This window comes from Falco peregrinus, chromosome 1 (genome assembly GCF_023634155.1).
Source record: "Falco peregrinus isolate bFalPer1 chromosome 1, bFalPer1.pri, whole genome shotgun sequence".
Classification (NCBI taxonomy): domain Eukaryota; kingdom Metazoa; phylum Chordata; class Aves; order Falconiformes; family Falconidae; genus Falco; species Falco peregrinus.
The window spans coordinates 54,066,450-54,089,050 of record NC_073721.1 but is presented as its reverse complement, the minus strand read 5'-3'; the positions used below and the strand labels follow the sequence as shown (position 1 = coordinate 54,089,050).

Sequence of the window (22,601 nt, the reverse complement as noted above, 5' to 3'; positions counted from 1 at the left end):
AAGAATATGGCTTTCCTTACATTTAGCTTGACTTCTATCCATTGCATTTTTGATAGACTATGCATGACCTCAAAGCATTCTGTTGGTCCTCACTTGTTGGTGCCCCAGTTTTGGGGGCTTGTGATTCACAAACGTTTCCTGTCTTTTCTAGGCTCTAATCTCTGTGACTCCTGATGAGGAGACATATGACGAAGAGGATGCTGCCTTCTGCTTGGAGATGCTTCTGAGGATTGTGCTAGAGAATAGGTATGACCTTGAAATATATGCAGATTCACTGTAAATGTCCCTGCTTTACTGCAGCTGCTGCCTGGGTCCAGGGAGCGAGTTCCTTATGTGCTTGAGTTGCCAGCTGAAGCAGCATGTGGCTGTAATTTCAGGGCTTAGCAATTCCATGATAGCATGTGCAAACAAGAGGGGCCATTCGCCCATGAATTAGTGCTTGATATTCTGAGATTTGGAGAATATAAACTAAACTTTAGAAGAATTCTCCCCCCGATTGCTTTGCAAGTAATGAAGTAAATAAGAAATCTGACAGCTTTGTTGTTTCTATTTTTCTGTTCTTGTGTCTCCTGGTTGGAGGTTTTTCATTAAAATGAAGAAATATCAGGTTGTCTGGAGTTCTGGGAGAGGTAGCTGGATCCCACTTGTCTCATCTCCTTTCATCCTACCCTTTCCCTCCTCCTCGTTGTGGCTAGGGACCGTGTGACCTGTGTCTGGCAAACTGTCCGAGACCACCTCTATCATCTCTGTGTGCACGCGATGGAGTTCTGCTTCCTGGTGGAGAGAGCAGTGGTGGGGCTGCTGAGACTGGCCATTCGGCTCCTTCGTCGGGAAGAGATCAGTGCACAGGTAAGGGATTTCTGAAAGTCAGTTACTGGGGTTTTGTGGCTACACCTGGCAACACAGGGAACCATTTGCTGTTGAGTGGACCCAAGTTTAAGCTGACTGTGCTGCAGGTAACAACAAACAGCTATTGTAAGTAGCTGTAAATAAATGAAGGGGGACTTCACTGTAGAATGGAGTGTAAAGAGTAGGGTCTGTTATTCTTGTCTCCTTCTCTGGCCAGGTTCTCCTCTCATTACGTATCCTGCTCATGATGAAGCCAAATGTGCTGTCCAGAGTTAGCCATGAGGTTGCCTACGGCCTCCACGAACTCCTGAAGACCAATGCTGCCAACATTCACTCTGGGGATGACTGGTACACACTCTTCACCCTTCTGGAGTGTATTGGGTCTGGGGTGAAGCCGCCTGCAGCCCTGCAGGTTACTGCAAGGGCAGATAACGACACAGGTAAGACAGGCCAGCTTTTGCTAGGAAATCTGATGCCTGCCTGCCAGATAAGCAGCTGCTTCCTCAAGCTTTCCAATTAGCAAAGGGGACTGCAAGAAAACAAAGCTGATATTAAACTACATTAGCAAGATTAAAACCAGCACCTGCTGTTCACTGCTACCCCATGGTCTGTCCCTGTCTCTACTCTGCCATTTCTTCCTACTCAGTGAGCAGCAGTCCAGGTGCAAGTCCCTGGGGGAGCAGTGGGAGGAAAACTGATATCAGTTGCAGCAGCTGTAAGAAGGTCTTTGCTCTACCCAAGGAGCACTTTCTGCTGGTAGGGGTCTGGTGCCTTGGGTAATATAGCCTTAATCTCTCATCTGGGTGTGTAATGTAAACCCAGCTGTTGTTCCTGTCATACTTGCTTTTTTTGTGGGGCTGACTCCCTTCTGTCCCTGTTTTAAGGATCTTGTACAGGGAATTGTTCTTTAAAATTCTATTTCCAAATGCATTTGTGTGGATTTGGTTCAGAGTGCCTGAACCATTCACACAAGACCAACCCACTATTTCCCACTTCTCTTGACTGTGTTAGAAAGACGGTCTTTTCAGCAAACTGTTCCTGTTTTGCTTTAGCCAGCTGGCAATGTACTTGGGGCTGACGGCTTCAGACTTTTAAAGCAAACCGCAAGAAAAAGCAAGAAAAGGCTTTTCCAGAAGCCTTCATTTTCCTCTTTGCTTTTCTAGAACTTCTTTGCTAGGTCCTGATGCTTTGTGCTAAACAGATGGGAGAAACCCCTGTGGCCTTTGCCTTCTGGGCTAATGCTGGGCTATCTTCTCCCATTTTTATTTTTTTCGACTGCTTCTGTCTTTGCTGATTGAGCAAACTACTTGGCTGTGGCATCTTGCACATCAGAACTTTAGTTCTCTTTAGCACCTCCTGAAAATGTTTGGTGTACTGTGTTCACAGCAAGTCTGCATCTCTGCTGGTGAGTTTCTAGATAACTCTAGATAATTCAGTGATTAAGAGAATGAATTTTCACTTCTAGATAACGTTGTGTCATAGCTTAAATTTTGGCCCTTGCAAAGATCTCTGTGCTTGGGACGTGGCATTTAAGGTTATCCCGAAGGTCAGGAAAGGTAGATGTGACAGATGTGGAACATGCTAACATAGATTGCTATTCATGAGCGAGATTTGACCAGTATTAGTGTGGAGCTGAGTGACCCCAGAGTCCGTGAGTATGTGAGTCCTGTCATTCCATGTTGTGTTTTTGGAGTTGTCTTGGCAGAACCTAACACCTCCAAGTAGTTCTTAAGGTGTGTGGTACATCTGATTCTTCTGCCAGGATCAAAGCACTGGACTTCCTGCCCTTTTTTAATGCACAGTCAGGCTGAGAAGTGACATAGCAGAGGAAGGAAAGCCCCTTCCTTCTGAAAGGGAAAGCCAAGCATACCTACAGGGTAGAAATGGTCGGAGATCTGTGCTTCCTGCTGTCTCCTGTGCATGCTCCTGTCACAGTTTTCTTCCTCTCACAGGAGGAGAAGGCTGGCCTGTTTTTTTCCAGGGCCCACTGGTGGTTCCTAGCTAATGCTGATGTGACTAATCTGGATTGTTTCTCCCTTACCCACAGCTACTCTTCCAAATTCTTGATTTGGCTTTGATCTAAAACCCATGGCTTTTGTCTTGAAGGTGCCCAGTCAGACAGCGAGGTCTCCTCCTCCTATCATCCAAGTGACATGAGCCTGGACCGTGGCTACACTTCTGATTCAGAGGTGTACACAGACCATGGGAAGCCAGGCAAGATGCATCGCTCGGTGACAGATGTCGATGTCATGAACAGTGGCTGGCTAGTGGTAAGTAGCCACTGGGCTTCTGGTGCCCGAAGAATACTCCTAGCATGGCTGGGGGCAGAGGGTGTGGTAGGGAGAGAAGGCTTAAGACAGTAGAAAAGGGCTATGATGAGCTGACAGTGTAGAGGCTGGGGAGGAGATGCAGATGGAGAGGAGAAAGCTTGGAGGCAAATGAGGAAAAGGGAAATGGATCCTACAGAAATGTTACCTGCCGGCTTCAGAAGAAAGCCTCTTTCAGCATGTGCATAAGGTGCTGCTTGTAATGCTACCCTCTCCTGCTACCCTATTGCTGTGCCCTGCAGGTGGGGAAAGATGACATCGACACCTCCAGATCTGCTGCTGGGCTCAGCAGACTGGGGCCATCTCCTCTTGTCAACCAGTACAGCCTGACTGTGGGGCTGGATTTGGGCCCACATGACACAAAGTCTCTCATGAAGTGTGTAGAGTCCCTGTCCTTCATCGTGCGAGATGCTGCCCACGTTACACCTGAGAACTTTGAGCTCTGTGTCAAAACCATCCGCATCTTTGTGGAGGCGAGCTTGAATGGGGGTAAGATGGCCCTTGGTTTGATGGTCAGGATTGGGCTTGAGGTGGCCAGTCGGCAGGAAGTGTGCAGTATACTGTCAGGGGATGAGTCCCCAGACCCCAGAAAATGGTCTGCTGTGAGAAAAGTGTCCTGGCTCCTGCGAGTAGCAGGGACCTTATTCTTATCCCTCTCGCTGGGATGGAGGGGAGGTCTGGAGCTGATGTGGAGGTAGCAGTATCAGCTGTTGCTGAAGGCTCTTCCTGAGGGGTGCTGGGTGTCTCTTCAAGCAGGTAGTTGCCATTTCACACCTAGTTGCTGGGGATATCAAAAGGTGTCTGCTGTGTGTGTTGAAGGGCAGAAAATGTTGTGGTGGAGTGCGTATATGGTCTGTTGCTGCCTTTGAATTCCTAGGCTACAAGTCCCAGGAGAAGAGGGGGAAGAGCCACAGGTATGACAGTAAATCCAGTCGGTTAAAAAAAAAGCCAAAGGAGAGTTCCACACGGCGATCACGGGTCTTGAGCCAGCACCAGGCACACACGCACAGTGATGAGGACGAGGATGAGAGCATCCCTGCCAGCTACCACACTGTGTCTTTACAGGTTAGTCAGGACGTAAGTATAGCAAGGATTTCCTCCTTTCCTTTCCCGTGCTCAGGGCCTTGCTAGTGAGACACTGCAATTCTTCATGGGGCAAGTGGGGGCTGCATCCTGGGTTAGTGGGCACTGGATGGCAGAGGGTGGCTCTGGTGGCAATGTGTGGTTCAGCAGTGAAAGAGGAAGACTGCAGTTTGGACAGGCAAAAGCAGAATAGCAATGGAGAGAGAAGTCCTCTGAAAAGCAGGGAGGGTGGCGTCTGGAGCTGTGAGTCACTACAGTGGTTAAGATGGGTGTGGATCAAGGGCATCTGGAGGCATGAGCTTCATGTGGGATTAGTGGGGGGTCTCATGGGGCATCTCCCCTTGTGGAGAGGGGAGGCACTGGCATTTCAAATACAGACAACTGGGATGAGGGAGTAATTTCTCTCCCCAGCTGGTACTTCGAAGGTGTGAAGGCGCAGGCCTGCTGACTGCCAGGCTGTGGGGCCTCAGTTCAGTAGTAAAGTCACTAGAATGCTGTCATTTGTCCATACGGAGCTGCTCTGAGGGAGCTTGCTTTGTGCTTCATGCTTTTTTTGTTTTGAAAAAAAAAAAAAAAATCAAACAAAAAATGTTGTAGAGAGTTGTCCCTGGACAGCACATGAATCACTGGGTTTCTCCGTCTGCCTGGGAGAGTCAGTGCTCTGTGCCAGGAAAGGCTCCATTCTCTCTCCTGGCAGGATTAGGATGCTGTACCTGGAAGGTGGGATTGACATGGCTACTGAACTGACACAAATCTTGCTGAAGATGCCTGGCACTTGACCTCTCAGTGAGGGCACAGACAGCAGGGCCTGATGCCATCTCCATAGCTGTACCTGGTTGCGTACATACAGGAAACAGGCTTGAGTAGCTGTGAACCTCTTAGAATTGGTTTGGGGAAGAGCAGGGACCGGGATTGCTTAGAAAATGTTACGTTCTGTGTGTTGCTTAATGTGATGCTTGACTTGCAGCTCCTGGACCTCATGCACACCTTGCACACACGGGCGGCCACCATCTACAGCTCCTGGGCAGAGGAGCAACGCCATCTAGAGACAGCAGGGAGGAAAATCGAAGCAGATTCCCGAACGCTGTGGTCCAACTGCTGGTGTCCTTTGCTACAGGGTAAAACCATCCCCTTGTGATGAGAGTCAGCAGAGATACTTCCAGAATAATGGCAGCATTCAGGAAAGTTGAGGAGCCAAGAACTAACTGCAGAAAGCAGGCAGAGGTTGTTTTTAGGGTCTGCTGTAACTGAAAAAGAACTTGGAACAGATCTGGAAAGGTATTTTTAGCGTGAGTTAGCTGCCAGCTTGTTTCTGGACCTGAAAGTAGATTCCCACTCTGTGGCCTGAAAAACATACAATCCTTTTCTTTCTTCACACACACAGGCCCACTCCCACCCCCCCACACCCGCTCCCCCAGGGGTGCTTGATCTTCATTAGACTTTTCACCCTAGACTAGGGAAGTAGGGATGTGACACACTCCCTGTGGGCTTTTCCCTGAATCCCTCTCTTGCAGGCATTGCTTGGCTGTGCTGTGATGCCCGACGCCAGGTACGGATGCAGGCACTCACTTACTTGCAGCGAGCGCTCCTGGTACATGATCTACAGGCCCTGGATGCCCTGGAATGGGAATCCTGCTTCAACAAGGTAACCTGCTGGCTGGGCTGGGCATGTAGGCAGGATAGTGTTGCTGGAGTGGCAGGTTGGTGTCCTATTTCAGCACCATCTTCTTGAGCAGGTTGTTCACCACAATCACCTCACAGAGTAGGGTGTTCCCTACTCTGATCCTATGAAAAGTTCCTCTCTGCTTAGGCTTCTGACAGAGCCTCTTGGTTCTGTCAGAATCCACTTGCTTCTCCCATGCTCTCTTCCTGGAAGCCACCAGTCCCAAAAGCCAGCTTTCCTGTAAGGCTGTCTGTGCAAATCTCATCAGTCATTTTTCAGCTCTGAAATGTCAACGTGTCTCATCCAACAGGTGCTGTTCCCTCTGCTAACCAAGCTACTTGAGAACATCAGCCCAGCTGATGTTGTTGGGATGGAAGAAACTAGGATGAGAGCCTCAACACTACTCTCCAAGGTGAGCATGCTTCTGCTGCCTGAAAGCTCAGGGGAAACCACATGCCTCAAGAAAACCACAGTCTGCTGTTACTAGCTTCTCAGCATCTCTGATCTGGGTAGGTGTCAGTTTGCTAGTTTGACTGTCTTCAGTGCTGGGCTTCTGCACCAACTTCTGCTGTTGAGACGTCTTCTTTCCAGAACTGTCTCCACAATCCCGGCCTTCAGAAAAATTGTCAGGAAGAAGGAGTTTGTGACTTTATGAAGGATGGAAAGAGAAGTATTTCACCTGACATTAGTTGAAGACAGTCTGTTCTAGTGGTGAAATGATGCGTGTCACAAGCTCATAGCACTGACCTAAGGCAGAGAGTCTGGATGGGCTGGAAGACGTGGTGCAGGCTGCACTGGCCTCATGCAAAGGAGACAACATCCACTCCTCTGCTACACAGCTCAGGAGAGTGGAGGCCACTGGCTTCCTCAGGCTGGGCCTGTGCGTGCTCCTAGCCTGCCACAAGGAGGGGGAATTCCAGATAGGTAAGGCTGGCTTGCCAAGGTATAAGCAGCAGCCCTGGTACAGTTGTGTTTTTTTCTAGGTGTTCCTACAGCATCTCTCCCCGCTGCTCTCGTTGACCACCTTTGCTGCCCTGTGGCTGACAATCCTGGATTTTATGGACAAATACATGCATGCTGGCTCCAGTGACTTACTGGTAAGGTGCTGAAAGTGATGCTGCAGTGCTTTGAACACCCATTCATCGGTTTTAACCTTCTAAACTTGAAAGGTGTTTTGGTTTGTTTGGGTGGTGGGGTTTTTTTTAACCTTTTAATCCTTCCAAAACCTATTCCATGGTCTCTCCCCTTGGCCTCTGTTTCCAAGGCAGCCCATCGGCTGTTTTGAGCTTTTATTCGTTGCTGTATGTCTATTCTCTGTGTCCTGAGGAGTGTCTCTGATTACAGCTGGAGGCCATCCCAGAGTCTCTGAAGAATATGCTGCTTGTAATGGATACAGCTGGGATATTCCACAGTGCAGACTCACGGACGGGGTACTCGGATCTCTGGGAGATCACCTGGGAGCGGATTGACTGTTTCTTACCTAGGCTGCGTGATGAGCTCTTCAAACAGACAGTCATCCAAGGTACAAGGGGCTGAGAAACCTCAATAAAACAGGTCTTGGACGCAGTGCTTGCACCTTGACCAGTACCCAGCTGCCATAGTGCCTGGATGCCGATGAAATAGTAGTTGCGGGAGGCTGTAGGAGCTTGGCACAAGGAGGGTGAACTGAGGGTGGGCAAAAGGAGTGAGAAAACTGGTGTGTGGGCTCACTGCTTGTTTTCTTTTCCTAGATCCTGTCCCTAGCATACCCATGGAGCAGCAGCATCAGAAATCAATAGTGTCTGCCTTACCCCCTTCTCCTGGGGGGGATGTGAGACCAGCCACCCACCTAGCTCCTTTGGAGAAACCCTGTGAACTGGGTGCCAGTGGTGAGTCTTGTTCTCTTCTTTCTGGAATTGTCTTCCCTGCACAGTGGCATGGATCTGCTTTTCCTTGGTTTAGCGTGATCTAAATTGAACCAGGTCTCTGGTGTTGTGCTTCCAAATGGATAGGTTGTGGCCTTCTTGCTGAGGTTACTAGGGTGGGCAGAGGCTGGGGCAGAATGCCTGCTCCTCAGGGCCTCGTGTGAAGGTGTGTGGAAGGGGCAAGTCTGAAAAGGCCCCTGAGTTGATCTTCAGCCCTGCTTAGCTTTGAGCTGAAAAGTGACTTTGTCAGGGCTTGTGTAAGGATTGTATTTTGTCTCTTCCTTTTTTCCAGAGTCTGAGAGAGCTGCAGCACCTGCTTCACCCACCATCAGCACCTCTGCCTCTCCTTCTTTCACAGCATCAGCTCCAACAAAGACAAGCCCCGTTACAGACATACCTCCTACAACAGCACAGCCACCACTCATCCTGCAGCCTCTTGCCTCTCCCCTGCAGGTTGGGGTGCCACCTATGACTCTTCCAATCATTCTCAATCCAGCATTAATTGAAGCCACCTCTCCTGTTCCCCTCTTAGCTACTCCACGGCCCACTGACCCCATGACAACCTCTGAAGTCAATTAGTTCAAGGGTGTCTGAGAACTGTCTGCTGAGGAAGCTTTGTGGGTGGAGGATGCTGGCCAAGTGTTCTCTGGTAGCTGGCATGTTGGTTTTAGATGATGCTAACCTGAGCAGAAGGGCTGCTGCCACAGTCCCCTTGGAGCACATCGCATTCTGCTCCTTTCTTGTGGCAACCACCTAGAAAACCACCTAGAAATCCCTGTCTTCTTGGAGGGGTGCCCAGTTCCACTGACCAGTCTCCTTCCTGCCTTCACAATCTCAGGGGCCAGGCAACACAAGCACCCAGCAGCCTGGGACCAAGCTGCCACCAGTTCATCTAGTGAAGAGGGAAAATTCTTTGATGTCACGCCAGAGAGAGGGGCTGCCTCTTAGATTGTTCAGTCCAGTCCCTGGACAATTCCCCAGCCATTCCCTAGCTTTCCTGCCTATGCTTCTGGTCGCACTGCTTGCTTTGGGCTCTGGGCATGCCTGGGATCAGCAGGTTGAGAATTTTGTGTAGAAATGTGGATTGCTTACAGCGCAGCTCCCAGCTTGCTGCATAGGGCTTCTTGTCTGCTGTAGCCACATGCTTTCCTTCTGTATTATGGTAGTATGGATCACAGACATCCCCACAGGGGTAACCAGACAGGGAGTAGGCAGCAGGGGTGTGTAGCAGGGGCAGTACTACTTTCCTCCCTCCTCCTGTAAATGAAATCAAGCTTTCTGGTTGGAGGGAGCAAGCTCAGAAGGCTCTGCATAGCTGAGTAGATGAGAAGGAAGCACAGAGTCCTGTGAGCTGAGAGCAGAGCACCATGGCCATCTCTCAAACAGCGCTTGGGGAGCCAGTCCCCAGGGTGCACAGCAGTGCTGTGTTGTCCACCCCTCACTACACTGGCCTCTTGGTGTCCAGCCCCATTACTTAGGAGAACGTCCTCTTCAGCTAGAGAAGATATGGGGATCTGTGGCACCTGCTGTGCTTTCTCTTGGAAGCTCTGCAGAGACTGCACCCTTCTGCATTTTCTAGTTGTTGGGAGCCCAGCTCCTTCTCCACCTGGAACACCCCTGCAGCTCAGGCTCTGGTAGTCATTCTTGTGCTTCTGCCTTGCAGCAAGGATGTCCCACTCTTCCACTCCCTCGTGCCCAGAGCAGAGCTGGCTGCCTGGCAAGCACTGCATCTCCGTTCTTCCTCCTCTCTCAATTAGTTGGCTAAATTCTCAATGATACCAATCTCAGAAATCCTGCGGGTGGCTGGGAGGGGCATGGGCGGGACTCCAACCCAGTGTATGCTGTACTGAGAGGAACCTACGGTTGGGGTGCAAGTACAACCAGTGTATATATAGAGTAAATGGCTACAAATCCAATGGACTTTTTACAGTGTAATAAATACATCCTGTAAATGAATGCTCCAGTGTAGCACTCCTTTTTGTCATGGGTCTGTGGCTCAGAGCTTCAGGAAGAGTGGAGTTTAGTTCAAGGTACTGTCCCCGGCTGCCAGACCCCTGGCTCCATATAGCAGGATCCTCCAGTGGAGCGCTCTCTGGGAAGCACAGAGGGACTTGCCCTAACAAATGGTCAGCTCATGGCAGGGCTGCAGTGGAGGCTGGCCATCGAGGAGCTAAGTAGAGCTGTAACAGCTGGATTGCTCTTGCTTGTGGCAACAGGTTAGTCCAGCTGTAAAATCACTGGTGCTATGTTGCTGTGTGCTTGTGTTCCGCCAGGGCTGAGGGCAAAGGCTAGGGCTGAGGAGCAGGTGCCCTGCGGCATGGGACACAGGCTTCAGTGACAACCTGGCTGACTTTGGAGAAAGGAGCATTTTGTGTCTGATGGGGAAGAAATCTTCATTTCCACTGACAGGATTCGGACTTGGAGAGGGCATGAGAGATCCTGGGCTCTTCCAGGGCTAATGCTTGCCCTGGATGCGGACAACCACACATACATCCTTCCTGGTGTTTTCTACTTTGTTTTGTGGCAAGATCCACACAGTGCCACAGTGTCTTTAGAGCTGTGTGAGGCACCAATGCCTTCCCTATCACAAGAATTCCGGGAGACTCCTACAGGCTTGATAAGGGGTTTAAAAACTTATTTGAATTGCTTGAGCAAAGGTCTGAATATTGCGTAATGAAAGAGTAATGCAGATACTAGGAAAGTCCTGTTAATAAGCCCTGGTTCTCTTGCCCCGTTCCCACCATTCCTGGAATATTTTAACTCCTGCAGTCTTCTCTTCCTCACCCTCCACGGCTCCCAGATTTTGTCCTTCCAGCCCTTAGATGTTTCCATTTGTGTGTCTGAACTCTTGCACTGCCCTTGGCCCTTCTGTATCCAGCCCACTTCTGTTTTATATTTCCAACCCTTCACTTCAGTTTACGGCTCTGTTTTTCTGGGCTGTCTCCAAAATGTTCTCTGCAACCTCTAGATGATTAACTCTTTGTAAGCCATTGCTCAATGGTCAAGTACCTTAATGTCAGCACTACTGCCCTCTGTTCCCCAGGTGGTCCTTTTGACTTCCTGGAGTAGCATCAGCTAATGGCAGAGTTCAGTTTTCCCCACTACCTTCAGATAGTTTGGGGGGTGCTCTGTTTTAAACTGTGTTTGCAAACTCAGTTTCTACTGAGAGCATTATATCTTAATTTGGACAATTGCAGTGCAAAGCAAAAGCCACCCGAGGGAACTGCAGGAAGCAGGACTGGAATGGAAAGAATGTTGACTGGAAAGACTGACAGAATATCATTTTAAACAGTTTTCACTAGAGTGTAAATAGGAACGGACTACAAAACCCAAAAAAAAGTCTTTGAATGTTGTTTGGATTTTGTAATAATGAGGTTTCATGTGTTACAGAGGAAAAAAATAATGGGGAAAGTGTTTGAACAGAAGGGGAAGTCAGAATCAACTGACAGGTAGCATGTACTTTTATAGGTAAGTCTCTTGAATTCTATTTGTAACTTACATGTAACTTACATTACATAAAGGACAGTCATACTGCCAGCGCCTGTTGGCGAGGAACAGTGTTCAGAATGTTAGCCTTCAGGTTTGTCCCAGCATATACTTTTTCTAGTCTTGGGCTTCTTTCCCATTTTTATGGGTCTTACTCTTCCAGAAGCAGCTGGACAGACATCGCCATAGTTTGGATTTACATACCTCTTTTGTTCTCATTTACGTCAGGAACTTCCATTGCTGAAACAGAAATAAGTGTTGGGATTTAGCGTGTGTCAGTAGGATGTGTTACTACAGAGCTGGTGTTTTCCTCATGGGTGTGAAGCTTCCTAGTGGGTGAAAGCCCTAGGGAAAGATAAGCCCTGGCTGTAAAACATAAATTTGGCACTGAAACTTGTGAAACTGAAGCAATGCTGCTTTTAGATTCAATCTTTAGATTCAATCTGAGCATATCCAGAAGACCTGGTCTGTAGGAAGGACTTCCATGAAGTACCTTCCAACAGCGAGCTGGCTTGTTTAGAAGTTACCCTCGCTCCTGGAAATGCCAGCTGTTGAACTCCTCTGGAAAAATCTGTGCCTGTTTCAGAGCCTAAAGCACCCTGAAACCACGGTGCCCACTCCTTCACCCCATGGGAGGCATCCCGGGGGGGAGGGTTGTAGCTCACCCTGTGGCTCAGAGTGATCTAGGACCTGCCGAGCGCTGCTGGGGGGCTGCCGGGGAGGGGGCCAGGCCTGCTGCCTGCCAGTGGACAGGAGTGCAGGGCGCAGCTTTGGGAGCAAAGTTCTGGAGTGCACAGCCACTGGCATGCTGAACTGTGAGGAGACCTGGGCTTGCGAGGAGGCTGCCTGGAGCATGATCCAGCGCGTCGCATTGGGAGATGAGATCTGCAGAGACTGAAGCCCTGGTATGCGGTGGTACCCCTCTGGCTGGTAGCCTGCCCCTGCCCGGGGGTGGTGGTGGGCAGCGGGGGCTCCCCTCCCGCCCAGGCCAGGGCAGGTGCTGCTCCCGGGCAGCGGCTCCTTGCAGAAGGCAGCGGCAGGGCGCAGGCTTTGGGCGCAGGGGTGCGAGCACAGGCCTGCATGCGGCCGCTGCGGGACAGGGTTGTTGCAGTTACCACCGGGAACTGGCCGCAGCCCGGCCTCTCTGCCCCAGCTTCCTCCGTGGAAAACTGACAATGGCCCTGGGCCGCGGGGCTGAGGGGGGGGCTGCTGGCCTTCACCCCTGGTTGGACCCTTTGTAGAAAGTGCCTGGGAGCGGGGGCGGGCTCAGCGGGGCGGGAGGGTGGGTGCGGGTGACCGGGTGAGCCGCCGGCCCCGGGGGGCGCGGGGGCCAGTGGGTGCAGGGGTTCGTGCTGAGCCTTGGCGAGGGGAGAGGAGGCTGAGCCCGTGTCACCCCCCCCTTGCCCCCAAGAAGAAGAGGGGACTGAGCAAGGCCAGCTGCCTGCGCTCACAGCGTGCTCCGGGCCAGGCTGGCCTGGGGCCCCCAGCCCCGCGCGGGTGGGCAGAGGGACGGTGCACGGGGGGCGCTGCAGGCAGCTGCTGCTGCCCGGTTCCGCCCTGGCAAAGGCAGCTGCGGGGGGGATGTCCCTGCTGCCGGGCGCTGCCCGCCGCCCCCGCCGCGCCACTTCTGCCCGCGGGAGCCCGCCCCCGCCCCGCCGGCCGTGCCCTGCAGGGGACGGGGCCCCGCGCTCCCCCCCGCCTGCGGGCGCCCTCCGCAGCGCGGCCCGCCCGGGGTGCCGGCACGGCCCCCCCCCCCTCCCGGGCCGGCAGCGCGGCCGCCACGTGGCGCCGGGGCCGCCCCCGCTCCCGCCGCCCGGGGCCGCTGCCCCGGCTCGGCACGGCACGGCTCCGCCCGGCCGCGGCCTCGGCCGCCCATGGGGAGCGCGGCCCGGCGGCCGCGCGGCAGCAGGAGGCAGCGGGGAGGCTCCCCCGGCGGCCCCGCTCGCCTGTAGCCCGGCGGGGCATGCCCGGCCCCAGGATGCCGGCCTGGGGGATCCTGCCCGTCACGCTGCCCGCCTTCACCATCACTGGCATGTGGATCGTGTGAGTGCCGCGGCGGGGCTGGGGGGTGTTGCACGGGGCGATGCTGCGGGGCAGAGGGCTGTGGGATGCTGCAGGGTGCGATGCTGCGGGCCGGGGGGGGTGCGGGGTGCTGCAGGGTGCGATGCTGTGTGGCACTGCTGGGCCTGTGTTGTGTTAGGGTGCTTCTGCACACTCAGTCACTCCCACAGTTCCCCGGCCCCTTGCAGCCACCTCGCATGGTCACTGCGTCCCCTGCAGCAGTGCTGGCACATGCCTCCCTGGCCTCACACCCCTGACACCCCATGGGACCGCGCACCCAGTCCAGGAGCGAGTGCAGCTGGCACTTAGCACGGGAATGGCCTTGGGAGTGATGTCACCAGCCCAGGTCCTGTGGTGCCAGGGCTGTGACCAGCACAGGAGCACCCATCCCACGTGGTGGATGGATGTGGGGGCTAGGGGACCCTTGTGCTGGGGGCAGAAGCAGTGTTACCAGGGCGAGCAGCACTAGCCCACCCTGCTGCTTCCCTCCCAAGGCCTCGGCCCTGGCATCTCAGCTGGCCACACAGGACTGTCCTGTCCTGGTCCATCAGCCCCCACCTCCGTGTTGCAGGCACTGGACAAGGGCCTTTTCCTAAAGGGAGCCTTGGTGTAAGTAATGGGACTTTTTGGGGTGTAGGATGGAGCAAACTCACCCCATACCACGTAGGTCCCCCCTCTAAATGTTCCCCCCTGTGATATTGCCCACCCTCCTTCATGACAAAGCCAAATACTGATCCTGGTGTAGGGAACTTGTGCTCTGATAGTTTTGCCTGGGTGCCTCGCAAAGCCCTGGCTGTTTCCCATGGGTGACCCTGGGGTAGATGCCCCTCCAGCCCAGAGCAGCACGGGTGGGTGGGAGGTCTTGGGCCCTTTTTCTAACCCCAAACACGTCCTGCAGCTGTGTGGAGGAGACAGTGTCCCTTGCCAGCTCAGCGGCAGGGTGCAGCCGGGCAGCTGCATGCAGGGGCTCGTGGTGGCTGCGGGGCCTGCCAGCCATGCCCGGGGGCGCAGAGCTGTGAGGGGGGACCGGGGGCATGGGGGACACCTCCCGCTGCAGGAGGGCCAGGCTGTTTGTGCCTCGCTTGGCTTATGGCCCTGTCCCAGGAGGCACAGAGGACCGGTGCGTGGGGGAGACCTGTGCTGGGAAGCAGCTGGGCGAGGGGCCTAGGGGGTGCGGTGCTCTCGCTGGGCAGCCCTTGGGGTGGGCAGCACTGCCCCTTGGTTGCCCCCAGCTGTCCTGTCTGCCCTGGGGCCTCATGCTGGGATCAATCTTTTCGAAGCCTGGCTGTTAGGTGGCCAGCTCGGGCGGGAGAGGGGTTTTCTTACCGGTGCCGGAGCCTATTTTTAACCTGAGCTGTTTACGGCCACTGGCGGCGGCAGTTTGAACGGCACGGGTGCCACTGGGTGCTGTGGCTGCCAGGCAGGAGGGGTCCTCACTGGCTGGGGGGCCCCGGGGCTGGGAACCCCTTGTATGTCACGAATCCCTTGTTACACGGACCATTGCGCAGGGGCGACTCCATCTCAGATGGAGCTGATCTGCCCCAAATGCCCTACCAACGTGCCGGCTGCTTTTCCAGACTTCTTTTTGCTCCAGCCGCTGGCCAGCTGTGGGGAGCGCGGCAGAGCCTGGTGACCATGGGGTGACACCCTGCACATAGGCTGGTGGAGAGCCCTGATGCCGGGGTGGGGGGCTGTGTGGCAGAGCAGCCCCCTGGAGGCCGGGTAGCAGGCAGCGTGGTGTGGGGGATGCCTGTGGGACCACCCATGCTGAACTGGAGGAGGAGGCGGCTCTCGGCCAGGCTGTGGGGGCACAGGGCAGGCGGCCCTGGTCCTGGCACGGAGCGTGGGCTGTGCTTGTGCACTTGCTTTTCTTTTTCCTGCTTTGTAAAGCCAGAAGGTGCCATGGGGCAAGTGCTGGCCCCTGGCAGGCAGTGAGGGCTTGTACCCCCTGCTCCTGCGGCCGGTCCCTGCAGCTGGGCCCCAGTGCCAGCCCAAAGCAGGGGTGCAGGCGGGTGGGTGGCTGTGGTAACTTCTGTTGTCTCTCCCCCAGGTACGCCATGGCACTCTCCAACAACCACATCTGCCCTGTCCATAACTGGTAAGGCCTGGGGGGTGGCAGGGGCCCTCCACCATGGACCACCTTGGTTAAAGATCCCATAATGCTGTGTCCCCCTTCAGACCTGTCCTGCCTGAGCCAGGCCATGCTGTGCCAGGCTACCCAGGTAGCCAAGGCCCCTCCTGCGCCGTCACCATGCTAAAAGGGTGACTCAGGGCCAGGCTGGCCCTGAGAGGGGGCTGGAGCTAGTGGGAGCATTAAAAGGGGCACAGACCCAGCTTCTCCCCCAGCAGACGCAATGGTGACAGTGATGGGGCACAGCCACCCCAGGACACGTGTCTCCTGTCTGACTCGTGAGTGGCTTTCGGGAGTAAAGCCACTTGGGGACTGGCAGCTGGCAGGCTCGGCCCTGCATTTGCAAAGCGGTAAGGATGCCAAGGCCAGGCAGGGCCATCGAAAGCCACTGTCCCTCCCTGCCCAGGCTGGGCTACTCCTGGAACAGTCCAGCCTTGCTGCAAACCAGGAGGCCATTGAAAAAATACAGCATGGAGAAAGTATGAAAATAAGTGGTCAGGCAATTACAGAGGGCTGTGTGTCTCCATGGAAAAGCTTGAGGCTTGCTTGCTTGAGGCTAAATCTGGCAGTGCTGGGGGAACGGGATGGCCTCATGGTGCCCGGGCTCGCCGCGGGTAGAGCTGCCTGCAGCACCCCAGGGTGGGGGACGAGGCATGGGAGAGGCAAGGGCTGGGGAAAAAAAACCACTATTTGCTCTCTTGGCGACTTCTTCCACAGGGTTTTTGGCTTTTTTTGCCTCCTTAAAAATCCATGTTAGTTTAATTCTTGCTGGAGTGTTTGAAGAAGAGGGGAAAAAACACGCTGCTGCCATTTCCTGCCCGATGGCTGATCCTGCCCTGGGAAGAATGTGCTTGTGGGGCTGGCTGTGGCACAGCCAGCCCCTAGCAATGAATAATGCTCGGCTTAAACAAAATAATAACACCAAAAAAAACCCAACTCCCAAGCCAAACACGGCCCCAAGAGCAGCCCTTGAGGAGGCCGTGGGGCTCTGTGCCTGCCGGGGTTTGTGGTTGGAAAACAAAGCCACCAGCAAAGGAGGAGGCTGAAAAAACACCAGAGCCCAGCCCGCCCTTTCCCAGACGGCCTGTTTAACTGTGTGCTTGCCGAGCGGCTGGGGCCAGCTGATGGGCAGGGGGTGTCTGAGGGGGCCCTTTGGGGCTCAGGGCTTTGGGGTCCCTGCCTGCGGAGGGGGAGGGGGCCCCACTCAGCCATACCAGGCAGAACTGCCGGGTGCCTGGATGATGCTGCAGCAAAGGGGCACCCAAAAGCCTGCTGCAAGCGTGTGCAGCTCCCAGGAGAGCAGGGGGGCACATACCCCCCTGGCAGGGAATCTGATGACGGCTGTGTGCAGAAGCTGCGGCATGGGAAGGTGTCTCGGGCAGATAAACGCTCTAGGTCCCTGGGCTCATGGGTCTGCAGCTGCACAGCCAGGGCTCCGCGGTGGTCGCCGGTGGCAGAGGCATCCAGGGGGGTGTCCCAACAGCATGCCAGGCTCCTCAAGACATCCTGGAAGCTTGCTCCTGTCATACCCCGCCCCCCCGCAGGCATCTGGCTCCCCCCCAGGCGGGCTGGCACTGCCCTGGGGTGCTGTGGCCGAGGGGGGCTGTTTCCTGCTCAGCTCTGCATTCCCACCGGTCCATGCAAGCCCAGAGCTGTCAGTGGCTGCGTGCCCAGCTCCACTCCTGCTCCCACCCCCGGGATGTGTGTGACGGGGCTGGCCCTGGGGTGCTCTCTCTCCCGCCTGGGGCTGCAAGAACCCCCTGGGCCCAGCACACCCTGGCCCAGGCAGCCCCCCGCCCCACCGTGGCCTCCCCCTTGCAGGCAGGGACTCTGGGTGGGCAGCAGAGCCAGCAGGCAGGGTACAGGCTGTGGAAACCCAGGCACAATGCTCCCAGAGGACCCCGTGGGGTGGTGGTTCATTCCCCGGCGGGGCTTGTCCCCAGGGCACGGGCACATCCCTGGGGTCAGAGAAGGAGACAGGGGGGTCCCGCGCAGTAGCTCAGCTCTCTTTACCTGTCCCTTTGCTCCCGGCAGGAATTACAACCAGTCCTGCGGTGTGGATGGCCCTGGCTCCTGCTGCACGCTGGACCACATCCCCCTGGTCAGGTGAGCAGCCATGGGGTGGGAGCACAGGGCTGGCTGCTCCAAGAGCCCCCCTGGGAGTGTGTCCTGGGGAGAGGGGCAAGCGCTGCACCCCAGTGCCCCCCAGCTGAGGAGTCCCTGGACCTTGCCTTGTCCCCGCAGCAAGTGTGGCACCCTGCCTCCCGAGAGCTGCTTCTTCAGCCTCATCTGCAGCCTGGGCTCCTTCATGGGTAAGTGCCTGCTGCCAGGGGAGCAAGGCCAGGAGTGGGGTGCCCTGCGGTGCTCACCCCCTACTCCAGTGCGGGCCAGGGGCTGGTGGGGAGAGTCCACAGGCAGCAGTGTGCAATGGGGCTGTGTCTCCCTCCCGCAGTGATCCTGGTGGGGCTGCTGCGCTATGCCCATCTCCTGGAGCGCCTTGGGCCATCCCTCCTCAACACCCTGGGGCTGGCCACCGGCTGGGTCTGTGCTGCTGGCCTCACCATGGTGGGCAACTTCCAGGTAAGGCATCTGCTTGGGGAGCCCCGGGGGCAGCGGCAGCAGCACCACTTGGTGGTATAGGATTTGGGGTGGTTGTTTTGCTCCAGCCCCCTCATCCATGCACTCCTTCACTTCTGCCAGCCGCTGGGCTTCCCCAGATGCTGCAAAACACCTTTGCTTGTGCACTTACAGTTTCGGTCCGGGTTAGGCTGCCGGGTTTGGTTTAACCCTTTTCTGAGACCCTCTGCATGGTCGGTCTGCTCCATGGATGCGTGATCTGGTGCGGTCAGGGACGTGCCAGCCAGGCAGAGGAGACCCGGCCAGGTTGCCGATGCTCCCGCTGCCTGGCCACCCCGCTGTGGGCATTTGCTGCTTGGGGGGCGATTTCAGGGAATCCTGGGCAAAGCCTGTGCTCGCAGGGTCCCGAGCAATCCCAGACTTGGTGGCAGAAGGCAGCGCTCACCCCCATGCCTGCACTGCCAGGCACCGGCCTCCTGGCAGCTGCCAGTGCTCTGCCCACAGCAGCCGGTCCTTCTGCTTGGCAGGAGGCTGCTGCTGGCACCACCCCCCGCCTCCGGGAGCAGCTTCGCTGGCCCTGGTCCCCCTGCACCCCAGCTGCAGCTCTGCTGAAGGCAGGGCTGTGACCCCCCAGGATGGGGTGCAGGCAGCCCATGCCCCTGGGCATAGAGTGCTTTGTGATCCCAGCAGCAGACCAGTGGGTCCAAATCCACTCTTCAGCTGGGAGCTGGGCACAGGGTGAGCTGCCTGCACCCACTGCTGGTGCTGCCTGCATTCCTGCCTGGACATGAGCCCACCCACTGGCTCAGAGCTGTGCCAGGGACCATCCTGGGGTGCTGGCACCTATGGTCTCTTCTCTGCAGGTGGATCACGCCAAGGTGCTGCACTACATTGGGGCAGGGGTGGCCTTTCCCACCAGCATGCTGTTCCTGCTTCTGCAGTCCATCCTTACCTACCGCATGGCCAAAACCCATGGGCAGTACTGGACTGGCCACTTACGTAGCATCCTCACCGCTGTGGCCTTCCTCACCCTCATCTTCAGTATCCTTCTGAAAGGTGTGGGGTGGAGATCTGGGATGGGCTGGCAAAAGGTGGTCCTTGCAGGGGGGGTATGTGCCCCACGTCCTCTGCCCTTTGGTCTGGCAGTGAGGCATGGTACGAGGAGAGGGGCTGGGCAGAGGGTGGGGGGCAGGCAGCTCGCTGCAGGTGTGGGCTGGAGGAGAAGCAGTATCAGCGTTGTGCAGGGGCCGAGGAGGGGAAGGGATGCTGGTGGGTATCTCTCTGCAGTGCCCCAAACCAGCCCTGCCCTGGCTGCTGCGGCCCAGCCCAGCCACTGCTGCAGGCTTGCAGAGTGGAAGGGCTGGTTAGTTGTTTTTTTTAATGAAACAAAGGTGTGTTGAGCCCCCAGCAATGTGAAGTCCATCCCGGTTACCTTTACAGCTGAAGCAGAGTGCAAAAGCACTGCGTGCGGGTGCCAGGCAAGTGTGTGGCAGCACCCCTGCCAGCCGGGGCCAGCCAACCTGCCCGGGGGGGCAAGGGACAGCTTGGTGAGCAGGCGCTGGGGTCTGCAAACACCCTGCCAGGGGAGGAGGGCACGGCAGCAGGTGAAGCAGGGCTGGAAGAATGGTCCTGAGTGTGTGGCTGGGAAGCCAGGGGCTTATTTAGGACTGAGGTTGGGGATAAATTGGGAAACAAGGTGGTGGTGGTTGGGCAGGAAGGGGAAAAAGCATGCAGCATCCACGGGTCCCAAAGCGGCTGGCTGGCGGCTGGCCGGGGTGAGCAGCACAGGAGGAGTCTGGGGGGTGCTGATGGGCCTGGAGGATGCCAGAGGGTTCTGCTCCGTCACTGCAGCGGGCAGGCAGGCTGGGAAGCAGGCAGCGAGCTGGGAAGGGCAGGAGTGCCATGGGGCTGTGCCAGCTGGGAGGGACAGGCAGGGCATGTGAGGACGAGGCAGACAGGACTGGTGCCCGCCTGCTGTGACCACGCTGCTCCACTGGGGACCAGAAGTGGGAAAGCTGCGAGCTGTGGTGAGGGCAGTGTGGGGAAAGGGCTGGAACATCTTGGGGTGGGATTAGGGGAGAGAGGAGAGGGCTCTGCCCCGTGTGGGTCAGGTTCCTGCCTCTCCAGCTCTCGCAGATCTTGGTCTTGCTGGCAGAAGGCAGGGTACTGCCAGGGGCTTCATCTGGAGGGCTGGGGGATGTACCTGCCTTTTCCCCTCACCCACGGTGGCTCTGGCAGTAGGTTTCCCTAGAGATCCCCAGTGGGGATGAGGGAAGCATAAAGAAGCTCTGGCAGCAGTAAGACCTGGAGGAGGGGCAGCAGGGCCCCTCTGTGGGGTGAGCCAGCCAGCAGCACAGAGGGACGGGGGCTGCTGCAGGTCTGGGGTTGAGGGCTGCTGAGTTTTATTGACTTTGACCATCCCATGGGAGGATGGGGAGCGTCAGCCTGGGCTGAGGAAGAGGCAAAGGGTGCGGGGAGCGTGAGGCATCTGGGTACCCAGCTCGCCCTGAGGCTGCAGCCTGAGTTCCCCCTGCCCCAGCCTCTTCAGAAAATCCCTACCTGGCATCAGTCCTGTGATTTACTGAGGCTAGTTTGGGCACGTGTGCCACAGCCTCACCCGTGCTGGGGGAAGCGTATGGGTTTTCTTGGTTTTAGGGGAGGGTGGTGTGTTTTCCAGGGGGTGTGTGTGTGTGGAGCTGCTCATGGCTGCCCCAGTGTGCAGTGGCAGTGGGATGTGGTCCTCCATGGGGTGGTTGGAGTTCAGCTGTGCTTTCCTTGACGGGGATGCCCTCAGGTGGTGTGTTCTTCATCCAGGAGAGCTTCGTGCTGCAGCATGTGGCCGCACTGTGCGAGTGGATGTTCATCATCGATGTCCTGGTCTTCTACGGCACCTTCACCTTTGAGTTTGGAGCCATCTCCACAGACACCTTCCTGGTCCTGCTGAAAGCCAGCCGGGCCCCCAAAAGTTACAAGGGTGAGAGTGGCATATCCAGCACGGCCCACATCCACAGCCACACAGAGGGTCTGGCCATGGCCTGACCCCACAGGAGGCATGCTCACGGTGGGGACCCTCAAACAGGGCTCTGACGGTGACCCCCCACCTTGAATGTCTCTGAGACCCCGTCTGCCTGGGGGTGCGTGTGGTGCCCTCCCCTCCCGGTGGGAGCTGGGGCTGGGGCTCCTCTGGCAGCCAGTGTCCCTTTCAGAAGCTGCCCCCTCCCTGCCCACAGCATCTGGGGTCACTGCTGGGGTGTGGGGATTCCAGCCTGGTGCTGCTGTCAGCAGAGCCGGGATTTGCCCTGAGCCTCTGGGGCTGCTCCGTCTGAGCTGGGGGCTGTTGGAGGCAATCATCAGAGGCCCCCTCCCCATGCGGGCCTGGTTGTGCTGAGGGGGGGATCACGGTCCCTCCCTCCTCCACCGCCATGGTGGTATGGTTCAGCAGGGCAAGCCTTCCCGCCAGCCGCTGTGACTCTCAGAGAAGCAGAAAACCCAGAGTGCCTTTTCCCTTCCTCAGGAGGTGATGGCAGCGCAGGTCTGTCCACACCCCCAGCGAGGACGGCAGTGGGGGTCTCTCCCTGCCTGCCTGCCCAGGGTAGGGGTAGTGCCTTGTGCTGCTGCAGGATGACACCAGCAGCACCGGCTGGACCACAGCAGCCGTCCTGCCAGAGCTCTTGCTGCTCAGGGCCTTCCATCCCTCCAGCTTTCTCACATTTTTTCAGCTTGGAGAATTGCTGAGGCAGGTTTTACCTCCCAGGCCATGGAGTTCCTGTGATCTCTGGCAGTCAGCTGGGTTAGGAAACGGGTCTCACAGCAAGGATGTCCTGCAAGCACAGTGCCTGCAGAGTGGCAGATTTCTCATCCGTGGTGCTGCCAAGCTAAGCTGTCGCACGTGGGAGCCTGCACACCCCAGCCGGGGTCTCCAGCCTGGGGGTGGGCTGTTGCCAGCCCTCCCACCTGTGGAGCACAGGCACAGAAAGGGGAAGCATGTCTGTAGGAGCAGGGGAAGCCCATGCCATGTTCTGCTGAGACTCGTAAATCCGTCCTCCCGTGCCTGCCCCAGCGTGGAGCCCAGCCAGCCTCTGCCTGGTGCGAGCCTCCTGCTCAGCCCTGGCCCCCTCGGGCTGACCCCAGCCTGGGCAGGGACTGGCCGGGAGGGGAGGGGTGCATGGGTGTGTGTATATATAGGTCTACATATATATATATATATGTCTACATATATATATAGACACACATATATAGATATATATATATAAATTTTCCCTTGTCCCTAGAAAGGGACATTTGCTGCTGCTGCGTGCATTGATCAGGTTGGGCTTCCTGATGCACCCACCTTTTCAAAATCAGCCTATAAATCCACCAGTATATGTAGTTTGAAGAGGAGCATCTCTGACTTTTATATCTAATATATGTTTAAATATATTATATATATATATATATTAAAAAAAAAGAGAGAGAGGGAGTGGTGAATTTACAATAATAAAAGTGAAAACCAGCTCAGGGTGAGGCAGAGCATCCTTCCC

General features: G+C 56.1%; 2 protein-coding genes across 5 annotated transcripts in view; both read left to right on the top strand.

Moving 5' to 3' along the window:
- GBF1 (golgi brefeldin A resistant guanine nucleotide exchange factor 1) overlaps nucleotides 1-9,782 on the top strand; it is a 109,956-nt gene extending 100,174 nt beyond the window's left edge. For all 3 annotated transcript variants that reach the window (XM_055816159.1, XM_013296947.3, XM_055816168.1), the window contains 13 exons: nucleotides 152-246; nucleotides 696-849; nucleotides 1,067-1,289; nucleotides 2,956-3,119; nucleotides 3,419-3,665; nucleotides 4,054-4,253; nucleotides 5,227-5,377; nucleotides 5,774-5,904; nucleotides 6,233-6,334; nucleotides 6,906-7,019; nucleotides 7,267-7,444; nucleotides 7,653-7,790; nucleotides 8,119-9,782. In XM_055816159.1, the coding sequence (XP_055672134.1) occupies nucleotides 152-246; nucleotides 696-849; nucleotides 1,067-1,289; nucleotides 2,956-3,119; nucleotides 3,419-3,665; nucleotides 4,054-4,253; nucleotides 5,227-5,377; nucleotides 5,774-5,904; nucleotides 6,233-6,334; nucleotides 6,906-7,019; nucleotides 7,267-7,444; nucleotides 7,653-7,790; nucleotides 8,119-8,405 (2,184 nt within the window). In that variant the 3' untranslated portion in view covers nucleotides 8,406-9,782. The remainder of the gene's footprint in view (nucleotides 1-151; nucleotides 247-695; nucleotides 850-1,066; nucleotides 1,290-2,955; nucleotides 3,120-3,418; nucleotides 3,666-4,053; nucleotides 4,254-5,226; nucleotides 5,378-5,773; nucleotides 5,905-6,232; nucleotides 6,335-6,905; nucleotides 7,020-7,266; nucleotides 7,445-7,652; nucleotides 7,791-8,118) is intronic.
- A 2,341-nt stretch (nucleotides 9,783-12,123) lies between these two features.
- On the top strand, nucleotides 12,124-22,579 carry TMEM150A (transmembrane protein 150A). 2 transcript variants are annotated; one of them, XM_027782675.2, is made up of 7 exons: nucleotides 12,124-12,217; nucleotides 15,424-15,471; nucleotides 17,539-17,610; nucleotides 17,749-17,816; nucleotides 17,957-18,084; nucleotides 18,945-19,122; nucleotides 20,876-22,579. In XM_027782675.2, the coding sequence occupies exons 2-7, from the start codon at nucleotides 15,431-15,433 to the stop codon at nucleotides 21,118-21,120; spliced, it is 732 nt and encodes a 243-aa protein (XP_027638476.2). In that variant the 5' UTR covers nucleotides 12,124-12,217; nucleotides 15,424-15,430; the 3' UTR covers nucleotides 21,121-22,579. The 2 variants fall into 2 exon arrangements, with proteins under 2 accessions (XP_027638476.2, XP_055672204.1); XM_055816229.1 differs by lacking the exon at nucleotides 12,124-12,217 and adding an exon at nucleotides 12,907-13,355.
- Nucleotides 22,580-22,601: the final 22 nt, after the last annotated feature.